The 23,296-nt window shown below is 38.2% G+C and overlaps 3 protein-coding genes across 4 annotated transcripts; 1 reads left to right on the top strand and 2 right to left on the bottom strand.

Moving 5' to 3' along the window:
• Positions 1-955: 955 nt before the first annotated feature.
• Positions 956-4,882, bottom strand: hdhd3 (haloacid dehalogenase-like hydrolase domain containing 3). The gene is made up of 3 exons (XM_044349079.1): positions 4,748-4,882; positions 1,918-2,252; positions 956-1,589 (listed from the first exon to the last, which is right to left on the bottom strand). Exons 2-3 carry the CDS (start codon positions 2,245-2,247, stop codon positions 1,194-1,196), a joined length of 726 nt encoding a protein of 241 aa, XP_044205014.1. The 5' UTR covers positions 2,248-2,252; positions 4,748-4,882; the 3' UTR covers positions 956-1,193.
• An 840-nt stretch (positions 4,883-5,722) lies between these two features.
• trub2 (TruB pseudouridine (psi) synthase family member 2) lies at positions 5,723-9,838 on the top strand. Its single transcript, XM_044347886.1, has 8 exons — positions 5,723-6,007; positions 6,442-6,576; positions 8,146-8,220; positions 8,340-8,401; positions 8,487-8,568; positions 8,708-8,780; positions 8,970-9,106; positions 9,216-9,838. The coding sequence occupies exons 1-8, from the start codon at positions 5,890-5,892 to the stop codon at positions 9,536-9,538; spliced, it is 1,005 nt and encodes a 334-aa protein (XP_044203821.1). The 5' UTR covers positions 5,723-5,889; the 3' UTR covers positions 9,539-9,838.
• A 1,733-nt stretch (positions 9,839-11,571) lies between these two features.
• Positions 11,572-22,522, bottom strand: rab44 (RAB44, member RAS oncogene family). 2 transcript variants are annotated; one of them, XM_044347882.1, is made up of 9 exons: positions 18,059-22,522; positions 17,024-17,088; positions 16,094-16,167; positions 15,849-15,974; positions 15,683-15,764; positions 13,648-13,762; positions 12,441-12,539; positions 12,256-12,332; positions 11,572-12,103 (listed from the first exon to the last, which is right to left on the bottom strand). In XM_044347882.1, exons 1-9 carry the CDS (start codon positions 22,322-22,324, stop codon positions 12,016-12,018), a joined length of 4,992 nt encoding a protein of 1,663 aa, XP_044203817.1. In that variant the 5' UTR covers positions 22,325-22,522; the 3' UTR covers positions 11,572-12,015. The 2 variants fall into 2 exon arrangements, with proteins under 2 accessions (XP_044203817.1, XP_044203818.1); XM_044347883.1 differs by having other exon boundaries at positions 15,849-15,971.
• Between the last annotated feature and the right edge of the window lie 774 nt (positions 22,523-23,296).

Here is a 23,296-nt window from a genome sequence, read left to right as displayed (position 1 = left end):
ACCAAAATAAAAAAAGGAGTGGAATTTTTCTCTGGTAGCTGATCCTGAGTGGAGCTAAAATCGTCACAACCCAGGAAATGTTCAGGACCCTTTAATTTTTACAGCATGTGCCAGAGCTTGGCAGCCATTCTGTCTCGTATTATCTGGATTGTTGTTGGTTGTTGGTTTCATTTGTACCATGTTCCCGTTAACCACTAATGATGGCAACCTCTGATCCGTGTTTAAAATTAATGGTAATTTATACAATATAAATGTTTAGAAAACCATATTAATGAAGCCACAAAATGAATTATTTCATGAAGACCAAGACTATTTCATGGCTCAGAGTGAAAACGTCTGCAACTTCGGAGGCTTCGAATTAGAGGTATTAGGTACAGCAGTGACTTTGTATTGCACTTCCAGTTAGTTCTGGGACTTGAAAGAGACAGATCACAAAAGGATGGTCAAAACTGATCTCAAATGCAACCTTCCTGTTAAAAATTTGCCATCTCAAAACCTGAGAGATAAGCTGTGATAACCCTGATGACATAGCCAGGGTATACTTCTTCAGAAAAGAAAAAAACACACAAAAAAACAAAAAGTCCCCCAAACAAACCCAAAGCACACTGTATAATGGTAAAATATATTACACCCCATCACTGATCTTTATGTGTAAATTTGCTTGAGTTCTCCTACAAATATATCAGCCCATGTCAGGTTTAGAAAGCTTGCTGTAGGAACTAGAGCCAGACTGATACTAGATCTTATTTTTGAGGCTGTCTCAGATATTCATATTTCAGTTCAAAACCCTCTCTAAAAAAAAAAACACACACAAAAAAAACACCCCCCTCCCCCAACAATATATTTTCACTTTCTTAACATGAGTGCATTAAATAAAATAATGATCCCTTAAATGTCTCAAAATCTCTGCTTTCAACATCTCTGAAGATTAAAAAAGGCAATGAGGCAATTTCATTCAGACATTTATTGCTCTAATTACAGTAAACTTGCATGATTTTACAAAATGTACAAAGTTTATATATTACAACTTATATTATTATTATTTATATAATTGCATTCGATCTGTTAAACATGTGAAGAGTGAAGTGGTTGAGCCCACTCAGGTGAACATGGCAACGTCCCAGCGGTGAGTTCCTTACATGACCCACAGGTAGACTGAGTAGCTTTAGACTTGAGCCCATGGCTGTTTGGCATTACTCCATGTGCTGCTGGAGCCGTGATGGTAACTCTTCCAGGGAGCTGAGCCGATGCTCCTGGGGAATGTCACGTTGGTTATGCTTGTTTTTTCTGTCTAAAAGGAACCCGTGGATACCCACAGATCGTGAAGTGAGATAATCCTTCACATAGTGGTCCCCGATATGAGCTACATTAGCAGCTGGTACACCACACTTCTGCAGTGCCTGATCAAAGATGGCTGTGTTGGGCTTGGCTACACCTGCTTTCTCTGATGTTATCAGAAAGCTGAAGTGAGACAGCAGCCCACAAACATCTAAGATCGCTTCTAGGCGGCTATCGAAGTTAGATACCACACCTTGCTTTAGTCCTAGAGAAGAACAACTCTCCAGAGCCTTCTTTGAGTCTGGAAATACCTGAAATAAAAGGACATTACACAGTATAATTTGACATTTTCTGTTGCTTGCTAACATAAATACCTGCAGAAAATGTTTTTGGTAGTCCTGCATTAGCTAAAAAGGCTTTCAAAGATTACAGTGATTACAAATATGCAAATACAGAACTTGTGCTCTGATTGTGCTTACCCAAATAATAATTTTTGAGCAATTCTGTGATTAATTAAAATATTGTTCTATTTTAAGTTTTTTCCGATTAGATTTGTCTCTAACAAATTAGCAAAATCAAATGAAACTGTTGTGTTGTACAAATTAGATATCAACATCTCTTCAGTCATCTATCATTTACCTCCCAGTTCTCTGCATTGCAGAAGTTATGATAAAGGTTGTGAGCCATTGCATTTAGCAGGGCTGGGTCCTGGACCTTGCACTGGGAGAAGGTGTTCCGCACCACCCCAATCCACCAAGACTGTCCATCCAGGCCCTGACCGATGCCGTAGTTTGGGTATCTGCTGGAATAATGTCGATATGCCTGGCGAAAAGCAGCTTCAACCTCCTCCGGACTGAGGCTCAAACCCTGTCGTTCAGCCTCCTTGCAGTACTGCTCTCCTACAGATGCACGCACCTTCAGCAGGGTGTCTTTCACATCCCATAGCACCCACCGCAGAGGAGCACGCATTACACCTGCGGAGGTAAGACCATAGACATGAGACAGCTTAATGTCCAAGTAAAGCCTGAAGAGATTTTGTGGAAAATCTGGACCAGGTACTTCACATAAAAATCAGTCCACAGGCTGTTACAGACAACCAGGAAAGTCAGGGAAAGTCTCATTTTTTAAGTTACATTACTACCCCTTCACTCATTGGCAATGAAAAGCGATTAATACATGTAAATTGCTTCATAATTCTACACATAGAACCTTTAATGACTTGCCTGGTTAAATAAAATAAAACATGCTAAACTAAGATGGTGAACATGGTACCTGCTTAAAGCTGCAATATACAAGTTCTGGAAATCAAGCTAGCACTTTGATTCAATACAGAAGCTTGTTAGCTTGTGAGTAAGCCACAGTAACATCTTCTAGCAGCTAATGCTAGCTTGGTTTACCTGTACAAGAGGAATAGCAGGTCAGAAGTGCGCGTGCATGTATTGACAGACAGCCATGAGCTCCCACTCCTGACTTTGGCCTTCCCTGATTGGTTAGAAGGATGAGGCTAGCTTAAAAACTTGAGAATGAAATATCTCTGTACTGCTGTCAGGCTGTTCAATGAGCCTGGGCCACATAAGTCTTTGGCAATACCTCTCCACATAAAGATATGCTTTGGAGCATATTTCAACTAAATGAAATTCGAGGAAAAAAAACGTATATATTGTAGCTTTAACATCAGGACGTTAGCACTGCAGCCTAAAGCACCATTGTGGCAAAGTACAGCCTCACTGAGCTGCTAACATGGCTGCAGACTCTTGTTGTAGTGTTGTCTGAATGCCTGCTGAGTATTACTGTATTGTATATGCTTAAACTCAAATGATCTCACAAGGCAATGTAAAAAGTAGTGTAGAAATCAACAAAAAATGTACCTCATACCCTCATGCATTGTACATAAAAGGAAGAAAGGTAGATGATTGACATTTTGACTTGTCACTGCAAGAAAAGCACAGGTAGAATAAATAACCTTATCGCTGACCATGACAGAGACCCAGCAGACATAAGACGAGGGCCCTGGAACCGACACACCTTGTACACTGCAGCTATTAATGTAAGCAATTACACCTATGTTCTTAATGCCATGACGTGTTCACATTTTGACATGTCAAAACAGGAAAAGCACCGGCACAATTAAGAACATTGATGATGGCTGAAATACCATTTAGTTTTCCAAATTCATGATTCTGGTATAACATATGATGATTGACAAGCATGGCTTTGTTGGACACTTAAATGGAACTGAGCTATCGTTAAAGTTATCTCATGAACTTTTCCTGCTATGACTAGTCAAAATGTCTGAAATAGGTCTATTCTCTATACAGTGAATAGTGAAGAGGGAATGACGGTATCAAGGCTGAACCAGCAAACTGGGCAAAGTGTGTGGGAATTTCATTAAAACACGTTTGTGTGGGAATATGGACCACTAAAGCTGCTGAAATGCAGGACCCACCTTGTCTACCTGCATTGTAACAGGCCTAGAGTTCAGATTTAAATGCTGAATATAGGGCTACAACTAACGATTATATTGATTAATCTGTCAATTATTTTCACAATTATTGATCAGTTGTTTGGTCCATAAAATGTCAGAAAATAGTGAAAAATGTTGATCACTGTTTCCCAAAGCCCAAGGTGACGTCTTCAAATGTCTTGTTTTGTCCACAACCCAAAGGTATTCAGTCTACTGTCATAGAAGACTAAAGAGAACAAAAAACAACAACAAAAAAATCACATTTGAGAAGCTGGAATTAGAGAATCTGGACATTTTTTTTCTGAAAAAAAAAGAGACTCAAAACAATTGATTATCTGCATAGTTGGCAAGTGATTTAACAGTTGGCAATTAATCAGTTAATCCACTAATCATTGCAGCTCTAGCTGAATATTAAAGACATTTATGTTTAATCAAAATACCACAAGCCCAGGAGCAATAGGGGCTTTTAATGAGTCTGAAGTAGTTTTATGCATAGTTACACACATAATGAATTACATTTTAATACTGCTAACACTGAAACTTGCATACTAACATGTGAAAACTATTCAGACACATCTTTGACCCCTACTGCCCAGGCAGTGGTGTTTGGTTGACATGAAAATATCAATACTGTAGACCAGAGTGAATCCAGCGACAGTGAACCCTGTGCTAACCGGCGCTAATCTTACAGATGATCAGTGAAGGTTAATTTTAAATCGCTCATTACTTCACACACATGTCAGCAGTTACTCTTTAGACAGTAACTACGTCACTTAAACTGCAAGCTATCGTCATCGTCGTCTTGGTTACAACAAGCTCTGGTTCTAAGTCTGACTGTAACGGAAAAAAATGCCCTTGTACTTTTTTGAAGCCACTAGCTAACGCTATGCTCGTTCATTGTGTATTATTAGCTTCCTTTCAGCCTTTAAAGTGCACATGGAGCTATTCGTTAGAAAGCTACACCAACAGACATATGAAGAAACAAGTTGTTAGTTTAAACATTACCGAAGTCAAGTCTTCTTAGTTGTGGACGGTTGTAAACATTTAACTACAGTGGGTTGCCCTCCTCCTCCTTCTTCTTCGTCACTTTTACGGCAGCTGTTGCCATCTTCTGGACCGTTAGCTCCTTTAACGTCAATTCCTCCCTAGACTCTACGTCAGTCGTCTCCGAAATTAATTACAAACGTTTTTTTTTTTTTTTTTTTTTAACCACAAATAATCCCGTAAAAAAGTCTTTTTTCCCCCCAATTTTATTAACAGCACACTAATATTACAAGACAAACAACAGTACAGGGAGTATTTCGGAAAAATAAAATAAACAGATCATAAAAACACGAGAGGAAATAAAATTGTGAAATGTAAAAGATATATAACACCGAAATTAAAAGAGATCAAATAAATGAACATACATAACATACAGACATAAAACAAGTTTTTGTTTGGAAGAAACTGATGAAATCTGGCTTTCTGAATAATGTTTGCCTAAAAAGACACAGAAATTTCAGCTTCACTGTTGTTAGACTCTGTTACTATGGGACAGGGACCAATCCTTTATATGTCTCCCAAATTAATAAGGTAATTTGAGTCCAAAAGTAACTTAAATGAGTACAGACATCAAATAAACGAGAAAAGGACACAGCGGCCTTTTTACAGAAGGAACATGAAGGAGAAACATCGGGTATGTGTAAAATTTTAATGTGAATTTCTTTAACTTTATTGGGGACAAAGAAATCTGTTGAATTCAGTCCAAACATTCCTGCTAATGTTATGAAACATCACTTTCTAACGATGAAAGGAGTTGGGACTTTGAATAGAAATAAGAACACTTCTGATATGAGCATTGTTAAATCTTTTCCTCTGACACACGTCTGGGAATCAGCCCTGTGAAAAGTTCATATAATAACGACGCTTCAATTATTGAGAGACAGCATTTCTTCGCTACAGTCATTAAACATCCAGTCCAGCAGGTGGCAGTGTGACCACAGAGCGCCTGTCAAATCAACAGTGCCACACATGTACGCATGCGCAGGGGGTTGTGGGGGAATCATGCTTTAGAAAACAAACTGAAATTGATGTGAAAATGTAGAGTAAAGTAACCTAATACATTTTTTTTCAAGCAATGGGGATACCCTGATATTAGTAATACAATGGCAACTCCCGCTATTCGGATGTTTCGGAGGTTAGAGGGTCTTTTTTGTGTGTACAAACCCTCCGGTGTCCACTGGAAACTTACACGGGACAGCATCGAGACAAATCTTCTCAAAGGTGAGACTTCTTTAATTATCACAAGGTCAGTTTAGATATTAATACACTCCGCAGTCATATTTGTTAAATGTGCCTCTGATAACTGCCTCTTCTTAACCCTAGTCAAAAAGTCCTATAGGATCCTTTAGGATTCTCATACATTTCTAAAAAATCCAATAAGACTTTTTATTCCCTTTTATAAGAAAAAATGTTTGGCTCTTTTAGGATTTTCAGTCCTATTGGAAATCTCTTTTGTTTCTATTGGATCTTACATGTATTTAAACTTCTTAAAAGACTTTTATTCTTTTTTTACAATTACCAATAGGACTCTTATTCCTTATTTAAAGTCAAACTTGGCTGTTCTTGGAAAATCACGTTAAGATAACCTATGGGCCTTGAAGTCAAAATAAATCTGCCCTGTTATCCTGTTGATCTCTGTATGAATCACATTGCAGGTTTAAATGCAGCACCAGTGCCGCCTCTTCCTCGGGAGGTCCGTTTCTTGGCACAGCCAGGCAGTGAGACTGAAGCATCCAAGGGACTCACACTGTCTGCAGCCTCTCTGCCAGTACTATCCAAACACCATCTGGGTATGTTTGTATACTTCACTTTACATAGCTCCCTCCTGCGACACTTTACCACTTTCATATCTTCAAAGCCTCATGTAATGTTGTCTCTGACTCGAAGATGTACTGTGACTGAAATGCTCCCAAATATCAGTGGCTTTGTTTACATGTACAACTAATTCCTTTACTAGTTCACTTAATCAAGTAATGTGTTTTTTGACTTCATAACTTGATTAAAATATATATATATTTTTTTATTTTGGTCACCATTCTGGTGTTACACATGATCACTCTGATGGAACTGATTTATTAGCATTTACTACTAGAATCTATAAACAGTTCAAATGAAAAAATGTGCATAAAAAGCTTAAATGAAAACAGATTATAAACGGAGTCTGGTCTCGGGGACTCAGCTGGTAGAGCAGGTCCTCTATGTACTGCAGGGTTGGTGGTTTGATCAAAGGCTCCTCCTCTCCATATGAACCCCAGATTGCATCGATTAATCAATTAAATCGTTTAGTTGGTCGTCAGATAATTAATTTTAGTCATTTTTCAAGTAAAAATACAAAAGATTCCCATGCTCTGGCTCCTCAAATGTGAGGATTTGCAGATTTTCTTTGTCATATGTGATTGTAAACCTGAAAAGCATTGGACTGTTGGCCAGTCAAAACAAGCAGATTGAAGGTGTTGACTTGAACTTTAGAAAATTGTACAGACATTTCTTACTATTTTCACACATAAACCACACAATTAATCAATTAAAGCTGTAGTGAGGGACTTTTGTCTCCCCCTTCTGGCAGTGAGAGTAAAGGGGGGGAGCTGGGCTGTGACTGCCTGACACAGGCATGCACCATGCTCTCATGCGCACACAGAGAGAGCCAGTAAAAATGGGTGTGTTTTGACGGCACACGGGCCCACTGGGATTTGTCCCAGTATGCCTGATGACCAGAACACCACTGGCCGTAACCAACTGTTTGGGCTGTAAAACAGTGGATAAATTGTTTTGAGCGTCACACAACCCCAGTGAAATGACTTGTTTCACTATCAGAATTTGATGCATTCAGTCCGATAACATTTGGAAAGTCTAGAAGAGCCGCACGATTAACAGCCAAATGGCCAGCACGGGAATGTCGTGCCCCGACATGAGATTTAAAAACTCTGTATACTGTGAAATACAGAGAGATTTATCTGGGGGTGATAGACTTTATCAGCATTGTGTGAACTCATTTGGCAAGGGCTTGAATGTAACAGACATTCATTTATATGTAAAAGTTCTACACTGCAGATTTAATCAAGAAAATAATCAACAGATTAACTGATAATGAAAATAATCGTTTGCAGCCCTACCCCAAATTATTCCTGATGGCCAGGCCAATTCCTGGCACAGCTGTCGGTGTGTTTTTTGAATTTAAGTGAATAAGAGGCAAATTGTAAAGTGCTTTGCTATATAAGTCCATTTACCTTTTAAATGGCGTTAGAAATGCTTTAGAAGTGTAGCTGGTATGACTTATGATATTGAACAGCAGCTGTTATGTCTGTGCACATTAAACACTGTATATGAGTAAAATGACTAAAATCTACTTTGTGTTTTAGTGACTGGACCTGAATTCCAGCGTATCCGAGTTGGGGTAGGACATCGCCTGGATGCATTTTCTTCTGGTGTTCTAGGTGTGATTTTAATGCTGATAATAAATGTCATGTCTTGGTTTCAGTCAACATTGTTTTATTTAATAATAATAAGAGTAATAATAAGAGTGTAACAATGTTCAAATCTGCTTCAACTTCAGTTCTTGCAGTGGGGAACGGAAACAAGGCCCTGCAGGATCTCTACACTTCACGAGTCACAAGGGTAATTTTTGATACTCTGGTTTCACATCAGAACGTGTAATAAAGATAAAACGCATGCAGGTTTCATGCTATTTTATATGTTTCAGGATTACACGTTAGAGGGTGAATTTGGGACAGCAACAGATGATTTCTCTCACACTGGCCGAGTTGTGGAAAGGTCCACCTACGGTACGATAACTTGTCTTTCAGCAGTTTATCAAAATGTACTTCTTTTTTTTTTTTAAAAACTTCCTCAATTCATTCACCTCACTCCTGAGATACAATAATGTCGTCTAATGTAAATATTCACCACTGTTGTGTTCAACAGGTCACATCACACAGGATAAGCTGGACAGAGTCTTGGCAATGCTGCAGGGAGCCAATAATAAGGCCTTGTTAATGTATGCATCCATTACATTTCCATAAACATAATATTGACACTTTTTGTTCTTAAGTTCCTCCTTATTAGACTGTTTTTCTCTGCTTTGCTCTAGAACATGGCCCCCTACACTCATGACATATCAGTACATAGTATGCTCTCAACTGAGTCACACTATAGTGCTAAATGATGACTTTGTTTTTCCTTATAGGTATTCCAATGTAGACATGTCCTCACAGGAAGCCTATGAGATGGCTGTGCAGGGTTTACTGGGTCCAGAGGGGAAATCTGTGCCTATTTTGACAGGCCTGCGTTGCATTCGCTTCCAGCCTCCCAACTTCACTTTGGGTAAATAACCGTCAATTGAACACACAGGAAAACTAATTTTATAATAAAATAAATCTCATTTTCAGGATACTTACTGATCTTGTTTGATATTTTTCTCATGTTCTTACAGAGGTGCAGTGTCTAAATGAAACTCAGAAATATTTGCGCAAAGTTGTTCACGAGATAGGACTTGAGCTGCGCAGCACAGCAGTGTGTAAGGGAGTTCGACGGACAAGAGACGGCCCCTTCACCCTGCAGGATGCCCTGACCCACCACCACTGGACTGCTTCTGATGTCATGCGTGCCATCCGACAGTACCACTCCTCTAAGAAAAGTAAAAAATGTTCCCATGCACAGATCAAGGATCCAGGATTACAACCACCAGAAGAGAATATGGCAGCCAGTCAGCAAAGTGACACCAACTGGGAAGAAGCAGAACAAAAAGTTCAATAATTTGAGCTGTGGCCAGCAGGTAATGTGGTAATGTCAGTCTGATTATAAACAGTGACTCTATGAAACCAGCGTCTGAGTTCAGCTCAGTTGGAAAAGAGGTTTGATAGACCAGAGATCCTGGTTTCTAAAAGAGAAAGTATCAAATTGGACACAATTCATCACATTTGTTTAATGTCTGAACTTTCTGTATTTCATATAAGTTTCAATGTGTTCACTTTTGTTATCATGCAGATAATGTTAACTTATTTTCCAAATGTTAATATTAAAGTGGTTTATGAAATAAATTAAAACAGAATTTGACCAACAGTTTCAAATAATAGTTGTGTCATTTGAGAAGTTGAATTACGTTGAATAGTTTGAGGTTTTTTAGTGTCTACAGACAGGTCATTGAACAGTACTAAAATAGTTAGTGCCTTGTACAGAGCCTTTTGTATGACAAGTAAAGTTAATGGTCAACACTCTTAAAGGTCTTTAGATGAGTTGACACACCTACTTAATTATCACAAATACTCTCCAAAGGATTAAAAGGTTAAAGCTACTTTTATCTCAATGACGTCTGACATTGTTTCAAACCAGCTGTCTCTATGACAGTGGTCATGTTCAGACTAACTGGACGGATCACATGTGTTCACATGTTTGAGAATCCGCTGATTCCTGCTGTGGGCGAGTGTTCTTGCTGTCGAGAATAAACCAAAGTAACATCTCTCCCACTGTGAGCAATAATAAATCTTCTGTAATACCTCAATAGTAATTTTAACAGAACTCCTTGCTGCTGGGTTACAATACAAAACAGCATCTGTAGCCCGAAGTCTTAACATATTTAAAATGTTTTGTAATTCCCTAATAATTTCTTAGAGGGTTCCCTGGAAAGAACTATGTAATATGGCAATAAAAAAAGAAATGTCCTTTAAAAGACATTTTCCCTGAAAGAAAAGCTTTATTTCAACCTAAGTAAAGATTCATTACTCATGTTATTGAAATGCAGACAAATATGACAGTCATGCATGTTCAGCTGACCTGCTGTGTGCTGACTAAAATTCTCCTGAGGTTACAGCAGCCATTGGAAGGCTACCAACTCAGTGCTGTGTTTCAGTTCTTTACAGGAAACTCTTGGAAATGATGGATTTGTAAAATAAACAAACAAAAAAGTGGTACCAGGTTTTTTGATGTTACATATTCTGTAACAGAGTTACAATGTTTACATGTTCCCGCCTAAAACAGTCATCAGAATAACTGAGCAGAGAGTAGTAATTGTCCCTGTGGGTAATGTGTAGCCAGCGACGTTGGTGTTAATCACAGATATCTGGGCCCTGTGATGATGTCGGAGGATGATGTCTCAGCATTTGTTTACCACAAAAGGTCCTTTGGGATCTTATGAGGTTATTGCATTGGCGCCATTGTTGTCATTCTCTTCATACCATTGAAGGACTCATTCCAGTGGGAACACTGTCGTCTTTGTCAGTCTGGAAAACGCGACTTCCGTGAGGACACAAATTAACTATGTGCAGTTGTTGTTCTGGAGGTTTATTAAGCATGAGACATATCATTACAGCAATTTGATTAAAGATATTTAGAACACAATACAGGGACACAAGTGAAAAGGAAATACACAAAAATAAAAAAATAACATTGAGATTTAAGTCATGTTAATCATTAAATTATAGGAGGATAAAATAGATTTATGATTATCTGGCTGACCTGGCAGCTGTGTGGAAAGTGCACAGATTGCCTACATCATTTAGAACAAATGATAAATGTACAAAATCATAATAAACTTAATAAAATAATTGAATAAAATTATGTACTTGAACAGCTAAAATGAAAAGATTTGCTCACATATTGCACAAGTTGCTTGTAAACACTGAAAAACTACATTTATTAGATATTATTAGACCCTTGATAATAACAATTGGTACCATGTTCTGTAACTTCCAAGAAGTAATTTGCCCGTTAAGACAGAACAAAGATGGTGATATTTAAAGGTTTATATATATATATATATATATATATATATATATATATATATACACATTTAAAGTATATTTGTTCATGAAAGTAAAATTAATCATTAATTTCCATAAAATAGAGACACCGTCAAACAAACATTCAACAGCTGTGCAATATAGTTAATAATTCTCTTTGAGGAAACAACTCATTTTTAAATCAGTAACCTCAGAAACTTTTGAAAGAGAAAGTGCTTTAAGTAATAAAAATGGTTTCTCAGTACATAAGTTATTACATCTTCAAATGGGAATATCTCAGTCTGGAACAAGACTCTTTAAATATTGATCAGCGAGATAATTTGAAATTGAACGGATAGTCTTTAATATTCCGCAAGGAAGATTTGTCTAACAAGATAAAACTTAGAGTGAAAAATTATCTGAAGCATTTTGCAAGACAAAAGAAATATCAGAAATATTCAGAAAAGCCAGTTCAGTATGTCCACTGTGTGCAGGATTTCACCACTTCACATCTGTTCAGCAACATCCTGATGCTTTTTTCTGTTGAGGCTCTTTGCGTAACACCACGGCATCCTTTGTTGTGTCCACTTTTTGACTCAATAGCCTGAAAACAACAACAACAACAGTAGTCAGTGGATGGCAAACGACATTACAGCTGACAGAATACTAAAAGATAAGCTTGCAAAAATGATAAGTGTGTGTGACAAACAAACACAAGACAAAGGAAATATCAGTGAAGAATGTGAATTATGTTACCTGGCCACAATTTCCAAAGACTGAACCACGTTTTCACCTGTGGCAGCGCTGCACTCCATGAAGTCAAAGTTGTACTCCTGTGAAAATCAAACAGCTGCGCTCACTGAAGGTCTATGAGCATCTTAGTTATTTAATTATTTCCTGGTGTCTTGATCATGAGTGGTAGTAACACAACAGATCCATACCTTAGCGAGAATTTCCCCTTCCTGAGTGGCAACCTTACGCTCTGAACAATCACTCTTATTCCCAAGAAGTAAAACAGTCACATCGTCCATAGCCCCTTCCTGCAAAAACATGAATTACTTTGATTATTGTAACTTTTTAGAAAGGGTCAAATGTGACTAGAGCTGCGACAATTAGTTGATTAATAAAGTTCTCCGGTTCCAGCCTCTCAAATGAATGTAACGTAATATGAGTGAATATTTTCTAGTTTCTTTAGTTTCTACAATAGTAAACTTTGGATATCTTATTTGGCTGTTTGAGGACATGACATTGGGCTTTTGGAAACAGTGATCCACATTTTTCACCATCTTCTGACATTTTATCGACCAAACGGGTAATTGTTCTGTCGATTATTTTCACGATTAATCAAACGATAATGAAAATAATTGTTAGTTGCAGCCCTAATAATTTGTTCACCCCTCAGCATTCAATAAGTGTTGACTGAAAATTTATATATATATTTCAATATCAATTTTGGTTTTGCAAAGTTTTGTTGATTCATATTTGACATTGTTAAAACATACTGTAAATATTACTCATAGTTACTGTAAATGCTGCTGTTTAAATATACAATTCAATATAAATTTGTTATTTTTAGTTTTGACTATATTTATTTCATGCTCTTGAAGGCTGACTTGTATGTAAAGAGCAACACTATTTTGAGTCTTCCCCAGCCCATTATTAGAGGTGGGTTTCAAATTTCAGTACTGAAAAGTACTGACAGCTGGCAACAAATAAATGCCCGGTCAGATTTTTAGTTTTATTAAATACATATGTATATTTAGCTTGTTTACTTATTCTTTGATTAAATATCTACTAATTTAAATAATAAATTATCAAATTTTAGTTCAGTATTGAGTATTTTAATGTAGCAAAGTTCTTGTACGGCTGCTTTGTGTTATGACATACTGCTAATTAAACACTGATACATGTGATAAAGTTGGCTTTAGACGAAAAATTTGATAAAAAAATAATTGGTTTTATATTTATATATACATATATATATGGAGATACATGGTTTTCACTGCATAGCTATGATTTGCAACTTTAACACATATCTGGCCTTGAATAAAAACATCATTTCAACATAATCATTTCACGTAGAAAAATCACTGCATAAACAAAGCCAGTGATGTGGTGACAACATTTCAATAGTAAAGTAAAACATACCTTAATACAGTCTACCCAGTAGCGGACTGCAAAGAAGCTCTCAGAGGAAGTGATGTCATATATCAAGAGAAATGCCTGCGCTTTATGAAATATCTGTCTGGTGATGCTGTGAAACCTTTAAGACAGTAAAGAACGTAATAAGAGACAAGTTGCAGGAAGATTGCACACACCTTTTGAAATCAGGAGGAGGCCACTAACTTCACACAACTGGCACAAATTTCGAGTTACTTCTTTCACATTCATTCAAAAGTGAATATCACAAATGTGTGTCATCTGAGAGAAAATATTACAGAGAGACACAGTGAGCCATGACTAAATGCCCCAAAGGTAGAGTGTATGTTTTTAAAGATGTAATGATACTGGTTTGTTGAGTTTGCAGAAAGAAGAAAGCCAAGAGTTCCCTGAAGCTGTTTTCAAGAGACGCGCTCTCGACCTCTTACCTGGAAACACTAACGATGTAATCATTGTAATTGTGTTAAACTATTTGTACACCAAAGCTCAAACCTCTCTCTGGAAAACCACAAACCATATTTTATTTTTAGTCCATAAAAATAGTGACTAACTAGTATAGTGACTTTTAGGTGAGAGCCTGTAATTTAGATTGATTTAATATGAGTTGAAATGACAAATGATTCAGCGTGTACACTCCAGTTCTAACAATACACTCTATGGAGCCATTACTGAACTCCAAACTGCACATGCCAACAGCCTTTCCATTGTCGGGATGCATTAAAACCACACTAATCTAATATCTGTCCTCCTAAAATTCAACCAACATGTCAACTTTGCAACTTGTGTAGACAGCTACACACATATGTACACATAGACTGCACCTTTGCTGCTGTGACCAAATCTCTCGTGCTAATATCAACATACCAAACATTGCTGAGATGAGCCAAACCAGTTCTGAAAAAAGGTGGCCCCAGAACTCAAAGACTGTTTTGAACACATTGTCTGGCACATGTCCAGGAGGCTGTTACCTGTAAATTCAGGTGAAAATGATCCGTGACTGGTTACAATAGCAAGAGCATAGAGGATGTTACTTATGTAAGCGTCATCATATGTGCTAATCAGAGGGCTCGGCTGATTGCCAACGTGTACACACAGCTGAAAAGCCAAGATGCTTCCTTCAGATAGGGTGACAGGAGAGCCCTCAGGCCTGTGAGAAAAGCTGCCCTGCGCTACTAAAGAGCAAAGGAACAGAAACCCATATGTGCCAGACAATCAGGGTCTGTCAGGATATGGCTCGTTTTGTCGTACACTGCAGATTGTTGAGCCCCTTGAATAAAATTGACTTCACAAATAATCCACAGCCATTTCCTGTGCTCAAAAGAAACATCGAGTACGTGTCATTTGAGAAGAGGAAGACACACTGAGCGTGTGACATTATGCATTGAGGCCATCACAAACCACAAAATAACACCATGTCCCTTTGACAATCATGCTTTCCTCTTAGATGCACTAAACGACATTAAACCTTTAACCTGCTCTCATGACCAGGTACTCTGCCATCATCAGGAGGACTCTATCCAGAGGTACTCAGGAAATAATCTGATCATTTTGCAGTGGTTAGACAAAACTTGTAGGCGTACATCAGAATCTCTGTGCCAAAAAACTCAACTGTGATGTGCGTCGATGGCAACCAGCCTGTAGCAATAACACCTATCATTATGGAGTGCATCAAGACGCTAGTCGTGAGACACATGAAATTGTTTTCTGTTTTCATGTGCACACTTTTATACCACCATTTATATCATGGGTACTTGGGTAGAAAAATGATTTCAAACTTGAAAGGACTGCAGGTTTTCTTTCTTGGTGACATCATTGACATCTTGGCCTGTTTTCTTAAACAAATACTGTTTGAACTTTTTAACATCATGTGAGATGAAATGTAAAAAATGACCTGTATTTGCGGGGTGAAAAACATAACACACATCTATTCTCTGCATTACAACTGCTTTCACCCATAATCAATTTAACTGAAACAGGGATAATTGGTACAAGTGTCTCAGTGATGTGCTAAAAATAAACTTACCTTTCTTGTCCTGCTGTATCCCACAACTGTAGCACCACAGGTTTTCCGTCCACCACCACATTCCACAAGCATGAATCAAGACCTACGAAATATATTTATGTAACATCATTCTGTATATTTACATGTATTTATGAGAATAATCTCAAGAATAAAATCAGGAGCTTACCAACAGAGGCAGGTAAATCAAAAGAAAACTTCCCACTTTGAGCTCTTTTCATGAAGGAGGTCTTGCCCACACTGCTGTCTCCAATCATGACCACATTGTAACGGTTTGCTCCTTTGTAATTATCTGCTAAAATGAAAACACACATTTTATATTTCTCATCCTACAACTTCCCTCTCTCATTACTTGTGTACTATCAGCTGCCTTCTGCAGTGACTGAAATGTGTAAGGATTTACAGTCTGTTTACCTAAAGAAAGACTTTTTTGACTCTCTTGACCCAGGCGGACTTCAGCATAATGGTGTTGGACTGAAATCCTCTCACTGTGAAAGAGAAAACCAACTGGTAAACTCTTTGCTTGTGTGAACCACAATAAAAAACAAACATATTATCATAAAAGGTATAAATACAGCATAATTAAAACAATATCTACAGTATACGCTGAGGATTCTGCAAGTTTTAGTTGTCAATCATCAGTTATTCACTCTAAATGTTTGCATTTCTTTGCAAGATTAATCATCAGAGTTACATTGAGCATCTAAACATAATAAATACTGTATGTCCCTTTGTTCTGTCTTTTCTCTTAACTCAGTCTAGTGGTGACCTCACTATAGACTTCTTAGCCTGTTTGGAAGCTGTACAACATCAATGCACTGCAAACCAACCATGCCACTATCATGGTGAGAAAACATGCTGTTAATAGCAGTTTGTACTACATATTTGTACTATGCTATGTGTGTAAGGATTAGCGGAGATGTAAGGCTTGCGTGAGTTAAGAGATGAGTCAGAGGCTACTTGGATGAGTCGAATGGAAAAGTGGCAAACGTCTTTAGCAGCTCAATGCATAGATTCGTTTTGAACTGGCATTACAAGATGGATGGTTAGTCTTTGTTCTGAATACTGACACATACAGACAGAAATTTCCAGATTAGCCAAAAAAAAAAAAGTGTAGTGCAGAATTGTCTGAACATTATTACAACAGGAGTACATTGCAGGAGGGAATGTGAGTGGTAGTCAATCCTTACTGATGCTAATTATCTTGTGCAGTTACATACAAAACCTGACTTTCTATGATGATTTATATAGCTGAGTAACCCAAGCGGGAAGGCCAACACTTTGTTGTGCTAAGCTAACGAAGTGGCAGGAAAAGTTTTGGAGGCTGCTGTTTATATCTCTTACCTCACAGGCTCTCCTGTCTTTGAGATGCTGATGTTGGATGATGGTTTCTTGTCACTTTCAATAACCTGCAGAGACAAAAGAGGAGACAGATGAGGAGATTCTACTTTGATTTCAGAATGAATCTATATTTTGATATACATTGTTTTGTTCTTTTGTCTGCCACATGATTAGAAGGTAATGGTTTTATATGGATCCCTTGAAAGTCAACACTTGGTGACCTAAACTCTATCTCTGGCACACAAGACATGATATGTTTGTTTTGTACAGTTTTATTTGAAGATATTATGAGAGTTTCAGGAAATTGTACTGTTTGTATGTAATGTACCAATGTAATGTTACAACCACTAAAATGTGACATTTTATATAAAAGCAGGTCACAGGGCTTTTAAATAAATGCATGAAAAATATGGCCTATTTTGTTATATGTTAAATAGATGTGCATTACAAAAACGTTTTGCAAGCTTTGTGCTGTCTTTTAAGGTTTGCATGATATAGTTTATAGTTTTATGTAAGTTCTTAACTGGTTATCATTTATGCTAACTGTATAAACCTCTCAGCTAAGTACTTTAAACAAAAATATGAACTATCATTGAGGTCAAGAAACAAGATACATATTTATGTTCTGCTTTCTACCATGTGAAACTTGTAGTGTGGGCTGCACGTTCCTCATTTTGGTTCATTGTGTCATTTTACTCTTCTTGCAACAACACTTGCACGCTTAGACTATTGTTCAAGATGTTTTATGCAAATGGGAAGAACAGCATTTTAAAGACTTATTTTGCAAAAGAACACTGTGACTTCTGTAATAATAACCATTCACTACAGGCTAAAGACACTAAATTGTGAGAACAAAGTTGAGCAGTGATTAAGTTCACTAAGAACTGATCATAACTAGTAAGAAATAATTGAAATGTAATGCAAACAACTGTCTGCTCACCCATTTAAGTTGCATTTGAATTAAAGATTCTTACTACAAATTCTTTCACTGTAAATAAATAGATAAAATTGCACACAAAAATATACTTTGCTGCTTACCTCTGATTCTTCTCTGTTCTCTTCCAAGGTCTTGATGCCACTCTTATCCGTGATTGGTTTGACATCTCTCTCAGTTTCTGCTTCTATTATTCTGCCCTCTCTTGCAGTTTGGTGTCCATGTGACTTCCGGTGAGATCCCAATTTTCTTCTTCTCCCTTCATATGCTAATTCTGACATTGCATCATATTTGGGAGAGGTGGCTAGTTTTACAGGGATATCTTCTGGAGTCAGATGATGCTCTGTTTCAACCAGATGGCCTGAGACAGCAGGATTTTCTTCAACTGTCTGGTGACTCGGAGGTTCTGTGTAAGAATCACCAGTGTGGCTGTACTCCACTGTTTCAAAAACTTTTTCTTTCCCTGGTTCAGAGTCACCGTCTTTGTGTTCTTTCTGAAGCTGTAGCTCTTTCTCTTTGATGCCAGAGACACATTCAGTCATTGCATCTCCTGTATTTGTTTCTGTTGCCTGATTATCCACCTCCTTCTTTTGACTCCTACGTGAAGAGCCCAACTTTCTTCTCCTGTTTGTCTGATTTACATTTGGACTTGAATTCTTCACCTCAAAGTTTGTATTGTGCGCTCCCTCATTCACATCCTTTGGCTCTTGTATATTATCCTGGACATTCTTATGCCCTTCTTCAGCTCCTCTGATTGCAGATTTCACAATTTCCAAATCTGCCACAGCTACACCAGGTGCTTCTGTTGTCTGTTTCAAAGCCTCTTTTTTATTAGTATCTTGGCCCTGTATTACTTTTATGTCTTTTGGTCCTTTCTCATCACTTTGTGTGGTCTCACAAAAAGTCTCTGTGCTTTTATCATCATCTACTGGAGGTGTTTCCACACTAACAACTACATTTCTGTCTCCTGGGTCAGTCTGAGGTACCTGAAAAGACTTAATAGCATTAACTACTTCCTCACTGAAGGAGGCAGATTCTTCAGGAAGGAGAGCCATTAAATCATCTAGGCCGGATATCATATTTCTCTCTGTACTGTGCATTTCACAGGTACTGCTATGTCCCATTTGCTCCTGATCTTGAACAGTGCTGGCTTCATTCATTTCCTGTTCTTCATACACAGTACTCAGTGATAGTTTTGCCTTTTCATTTTGTGATACATCTGTTGTTACTACTATTGGTATCTCTGCCACCTTTTCCACCTTGTCAAGATTTCTTATATCAGATTCTGCATGTAAGTTGCTTTCCTCTGTTTCGTCTTTGTTGTCCATTTCTTTCCCTAGTTTCCTTATGAGATCCCTGCGAGTAGAGGCCAACTTTCTTCTCCTCTGTTTGGGTTTTATTTGCAAGTTTTCGCTGTAATCTGAATTTTCTTGTGTCTCTTGTTGGCTCTTATGTGCATCATCTACATTCTCACTGACTTCCTCATTGGATTTGACAGAGTCATCTTTGACATTCTCTGACAAAATTGTGCCTTCCTCCTGCATATTTTGTGTGTTATCTTCTTCATTCACAGTTGAACAAATTCTTCTTATGTCCTCAGTGGGTTCGAATCCTGGGTCGGTTTGGTCTTTGAATTCTTCCTGCCTTGTTGTCTCTGTTGCAGATGACATTTTCATTGTTTCAAAGGCTTCATCCCCCCAGGTATTTTCTATAACTTCGTCTTTTAGGTCCATGTCTGATACAGCAACAAAGTCCTTGACAGGCTGTCTTCCTTTATGTCTTCGACTTGACCCCATTTTTCGTCTGTTCACTGTGGGGTTGACACCTGTGTGAGTTTGTTCTTTGATACTCACAGAATCATCCTGATGTAGGGAGCCCAAAGGAGAATGTGTTCCTGATTGCAGGGTGTGTAAAGAAGATTTGCCCTCCTTAAACGAGGAGTGATCAGTTTGATCCATTTCGTGCATTTGTGTTGGCTTATCCCCCTGTTCATGTACCTTATTTACAGTGTCCTCAGAGTGCTGGGCATCTCTGACTTCGGCTAAGATGAAATGCTCATTTTGTTCCTCATTTGTAGACAACCTCCCATTTGGTGATGAAATCATTGCTTTCTCAACACTGTATACAATTTCTGTGTTTTCATGATATTTTGTTGATTTTACATGTGATTCACTGACTAAATAGTTGCCCTGTAAATTTCCATGGTGACCTAACAATTCTGTGTCCTCATCTCTTTCCTTGTTTTCTGTATATGTTACAGAATAAACATTGGGAAGCTCTTCATTTGGCATCTCTTTTACTTGTTCGCTAACTTCGTCGGTCTGAGAAGTGTCTAATTTGTCCATTTCTTCCAGCATGGTTTCCACTGATTTTTCCTCCACGGGTGCCTCTATAATTAGTGATCTTTTCATTGCTTGAAGGATTTCATTATCCCTGGTATTTCCAACAACTTCCTCTGTAGGTTCATAGTATGATTCAGCAGCAGGGTCCTTGATGTATCGTCTTCCTTTATTTCGTCGGCTAGACCCCATTTTCCTTCTGTTCCTAATGGGGTTGAAGCTGCTGTCAGTTTGCTCTTCTATGCTTATAGAATCACCGTGAGGTTGGGAGTCCAAAGTAGCATTTATTTCTGATTGCTGGGTTTGTAAAGAGGATTTGCCCTCCTCAAATTCAGAAAGGATTCCCTCCTTCACCTGATGAACTGTTTCTTCAGCACTGGGCTGTATGTCGTCCTGTTTGTCAACAGGATTTGAAATGTCCTGCTCGGTAGCAGAATCATCAGTACTTTTCACACTCAACTCAGATTGATACGTGTCCCTGATTTCAGCTTGGTCAATCAGGTTTTCAGGGCAAGTATCAGACTTTTCTGTGGCATCATGTATCACACTTTCAGAGGAGTAATCAATTTGATGCATCTCTTGCATTTGTGATGCCTTAACCTCCTGTTTGTGCTCTTTATTTACAGCATCCTCTGAAAGCTGATCATCTTTGACCTCAGGTAAGTTGAAATGCTCATTTAGTTCCTCATTTGTAGACAACTCCTCTGTTGGTAATGAAAATGTTGCTTGCTCAACATTGTATTCAATTTCAGTATTTTCTCCGAAGCTGGTTTTATCGGTGGTTACCTCTGGTGTGGTAGAAAACTCTACATCTTCTGATTCTACATGTGACTCACGTGTCAAATAGTTAACCTGTAAAATTCCATCTTGCCTCAACATGTTTGTGTCGTCATCTCTTTCCTTGTTTTCTGTATCTGTTATAGAATAAAGACTGGGGAGTTCTTCATTTGACATCTCCCTGGAATTGGATTGGTCATTCAGCTGTTGATCTGCTGTTGAACTTGAATGTACACTTATACTAGTCAACGCAGAGATGCCAACAAGACGTGATGTTTCTTTGACTTGATCACTAATGTCTTCAGTCTGAGGAGTGTCAGATTTGTCTCTTTCTTCCAGCATGGTTTCCACAGATTTACAAACATCAGACACCACTGCAGAGTCAGTCTCTCTTTCATCATCATGTGCTTGCACATTTTCACTTTTGGTAAGTAAACCTTCAAGGACAGTCTCTGGATGGTTTGTTGTAGTGAGGTTCTGAACCTCAGAAGAATAACCAGGTGTAGTGGCTGAATACAAAGAGTTGTCATGTGTCATTTCAGGCTCACTCTCTTGACTTAATTGTTCTTGCCATATTGGCTCTGTTGCTAATGATATTTTAGTTGTTTCAAAGGCTTCACTGCCCCTCATATTTTCAACAACTTCCTCTGTAGGTTCATAGTATGATTCAGCAGCAGGGTCCTTGATGTATCGTCTTCCTTTATTTCGTCGGCTAGACCCCATTTTCCTTCTGTTCCTAATGGGGTTGAAGCTGCTGTCAGTTTGCTCTTCTATGCTTATAGAATCACCGTGAGGTTGGGAGTCCAAAGTAGCATTTATTTCTGATTGCTGGGTTTGTAAAGAGGATTTGCCCTCCTCAAATTCAGAAAGGATTCCCTCCTTCACCTGATGAACTGTTTCTTCAGCACTGGGTTGTATGTCGTCCTCTACCTGGCCTTCACCCTCATATACCTGACATGGTGCTATGTTGTTGATCCAAGGTTCCTTGGTATTAGATACATTATCATCCTCATTTCTCTGGTTCAAAGCCTGCATATTGCTTTCTTCAATGGAATACTCATCCTGATTTTCGTCGGGATTTGAAATTTCCTGCTTAGGAACAGAATCATCAGTACTTTTCACACTCAACTCAGATTGATACATGTCCCTGATTTCAGCTTGGTCAATCAGGTTTTCAGAGCAGGTATCCGACTTTTCTGTGGCATCTTGTATCACATTTTCAGAGGAGTAATCAATTTGATGCATCTCTTGCATTTGTGATGCCTTAACCTCCTGTTTGTGCTCTTTATTTACAGCATCCTCTGAAAGCTGATCATCTTTGACCTCAGATAAGTTGAAATGCTCATTTAGTCCCTCATTTGTAGACAAAACCTCTGTTGGTAATGAAAATGTTGCTCGCTCAACATTGTATTCAATTTCAGTATTTTCCCCGAAGCTGGTTTTATCGGTAGTTACCTCTGGTGTGGTAGAAAACTCTATATCTTCTGATTCTACATGTGACTCACATGTCAAATAGTTAACCTGTAAAATTCCATCTTGCCTCAACAAGTTTGTGTCGTCATCTCTTTCCTTGTTTTCTGTATCTGTTATAGAATAAACACTGGGGAGTTCTTCATTTGACATCTCCCTGGAAATTGATTGGTCATTCAGCTGTTGATCTGCTGTTGAACTTGAATGTACACTTATACTAGTCAACGCAGAGATGTCAACAAGATGTGATGTTTCTTTGACTTGATCACTAATGTCTTCAGTCTGAGGAGTGTCAGATTTGTCTCTTTCTTCCAGCATACTTTCTATAGATTCACAAACATCAGACACCACTGTAGAGTCAGTCTTTCTTTCATCATCATGTGCTTGCACATTTTCACTTTTAGGAAGTAAACCTTCAAGGACAGTCTCTGGATGGTTTGTTGTAGTGAGGTTCTGAACCTCAGAAGAATAACCAGGTGTAGTGGCTGAATACAAAGAGTTGTCATGTGTCATTTCAGGCTCAATCTCTTGACTTAATTCTTCTTGCCATACTGGCTCTGTTGCTAATGATATTTTAGTTGTTTCAAAGGCTTCACTGCCCCTCATATTTTCAACAACTTCCTCTGTAGGTTTGTGGTATGATTCAGCAACAGAGTCCTTGATGTGTCGTTTTCCTTTATTTCGTCGGCTAGACCCCATTTTCCTCCTGTTCCCAATGGGGTTGAGGCTGCTGTCAGTTTGCTCTTCTATGCTTAT

This window comes from Thunnus albacares, chromosome 4 (genome assembly GCF_914725855.1).
Source record: "Thunnus albacares chromosome 4, fThuAlb1.1, whole genome shotgun sequence".
NCBI lineage: Eukaryota > Metazoa > Chordata > Actinopteri > Scombriformes > Scombridae > Thunnus > Thunnus albacares.
This window is presented reverse-complemented; position numbering and strand designations above follow the sequence as displayed.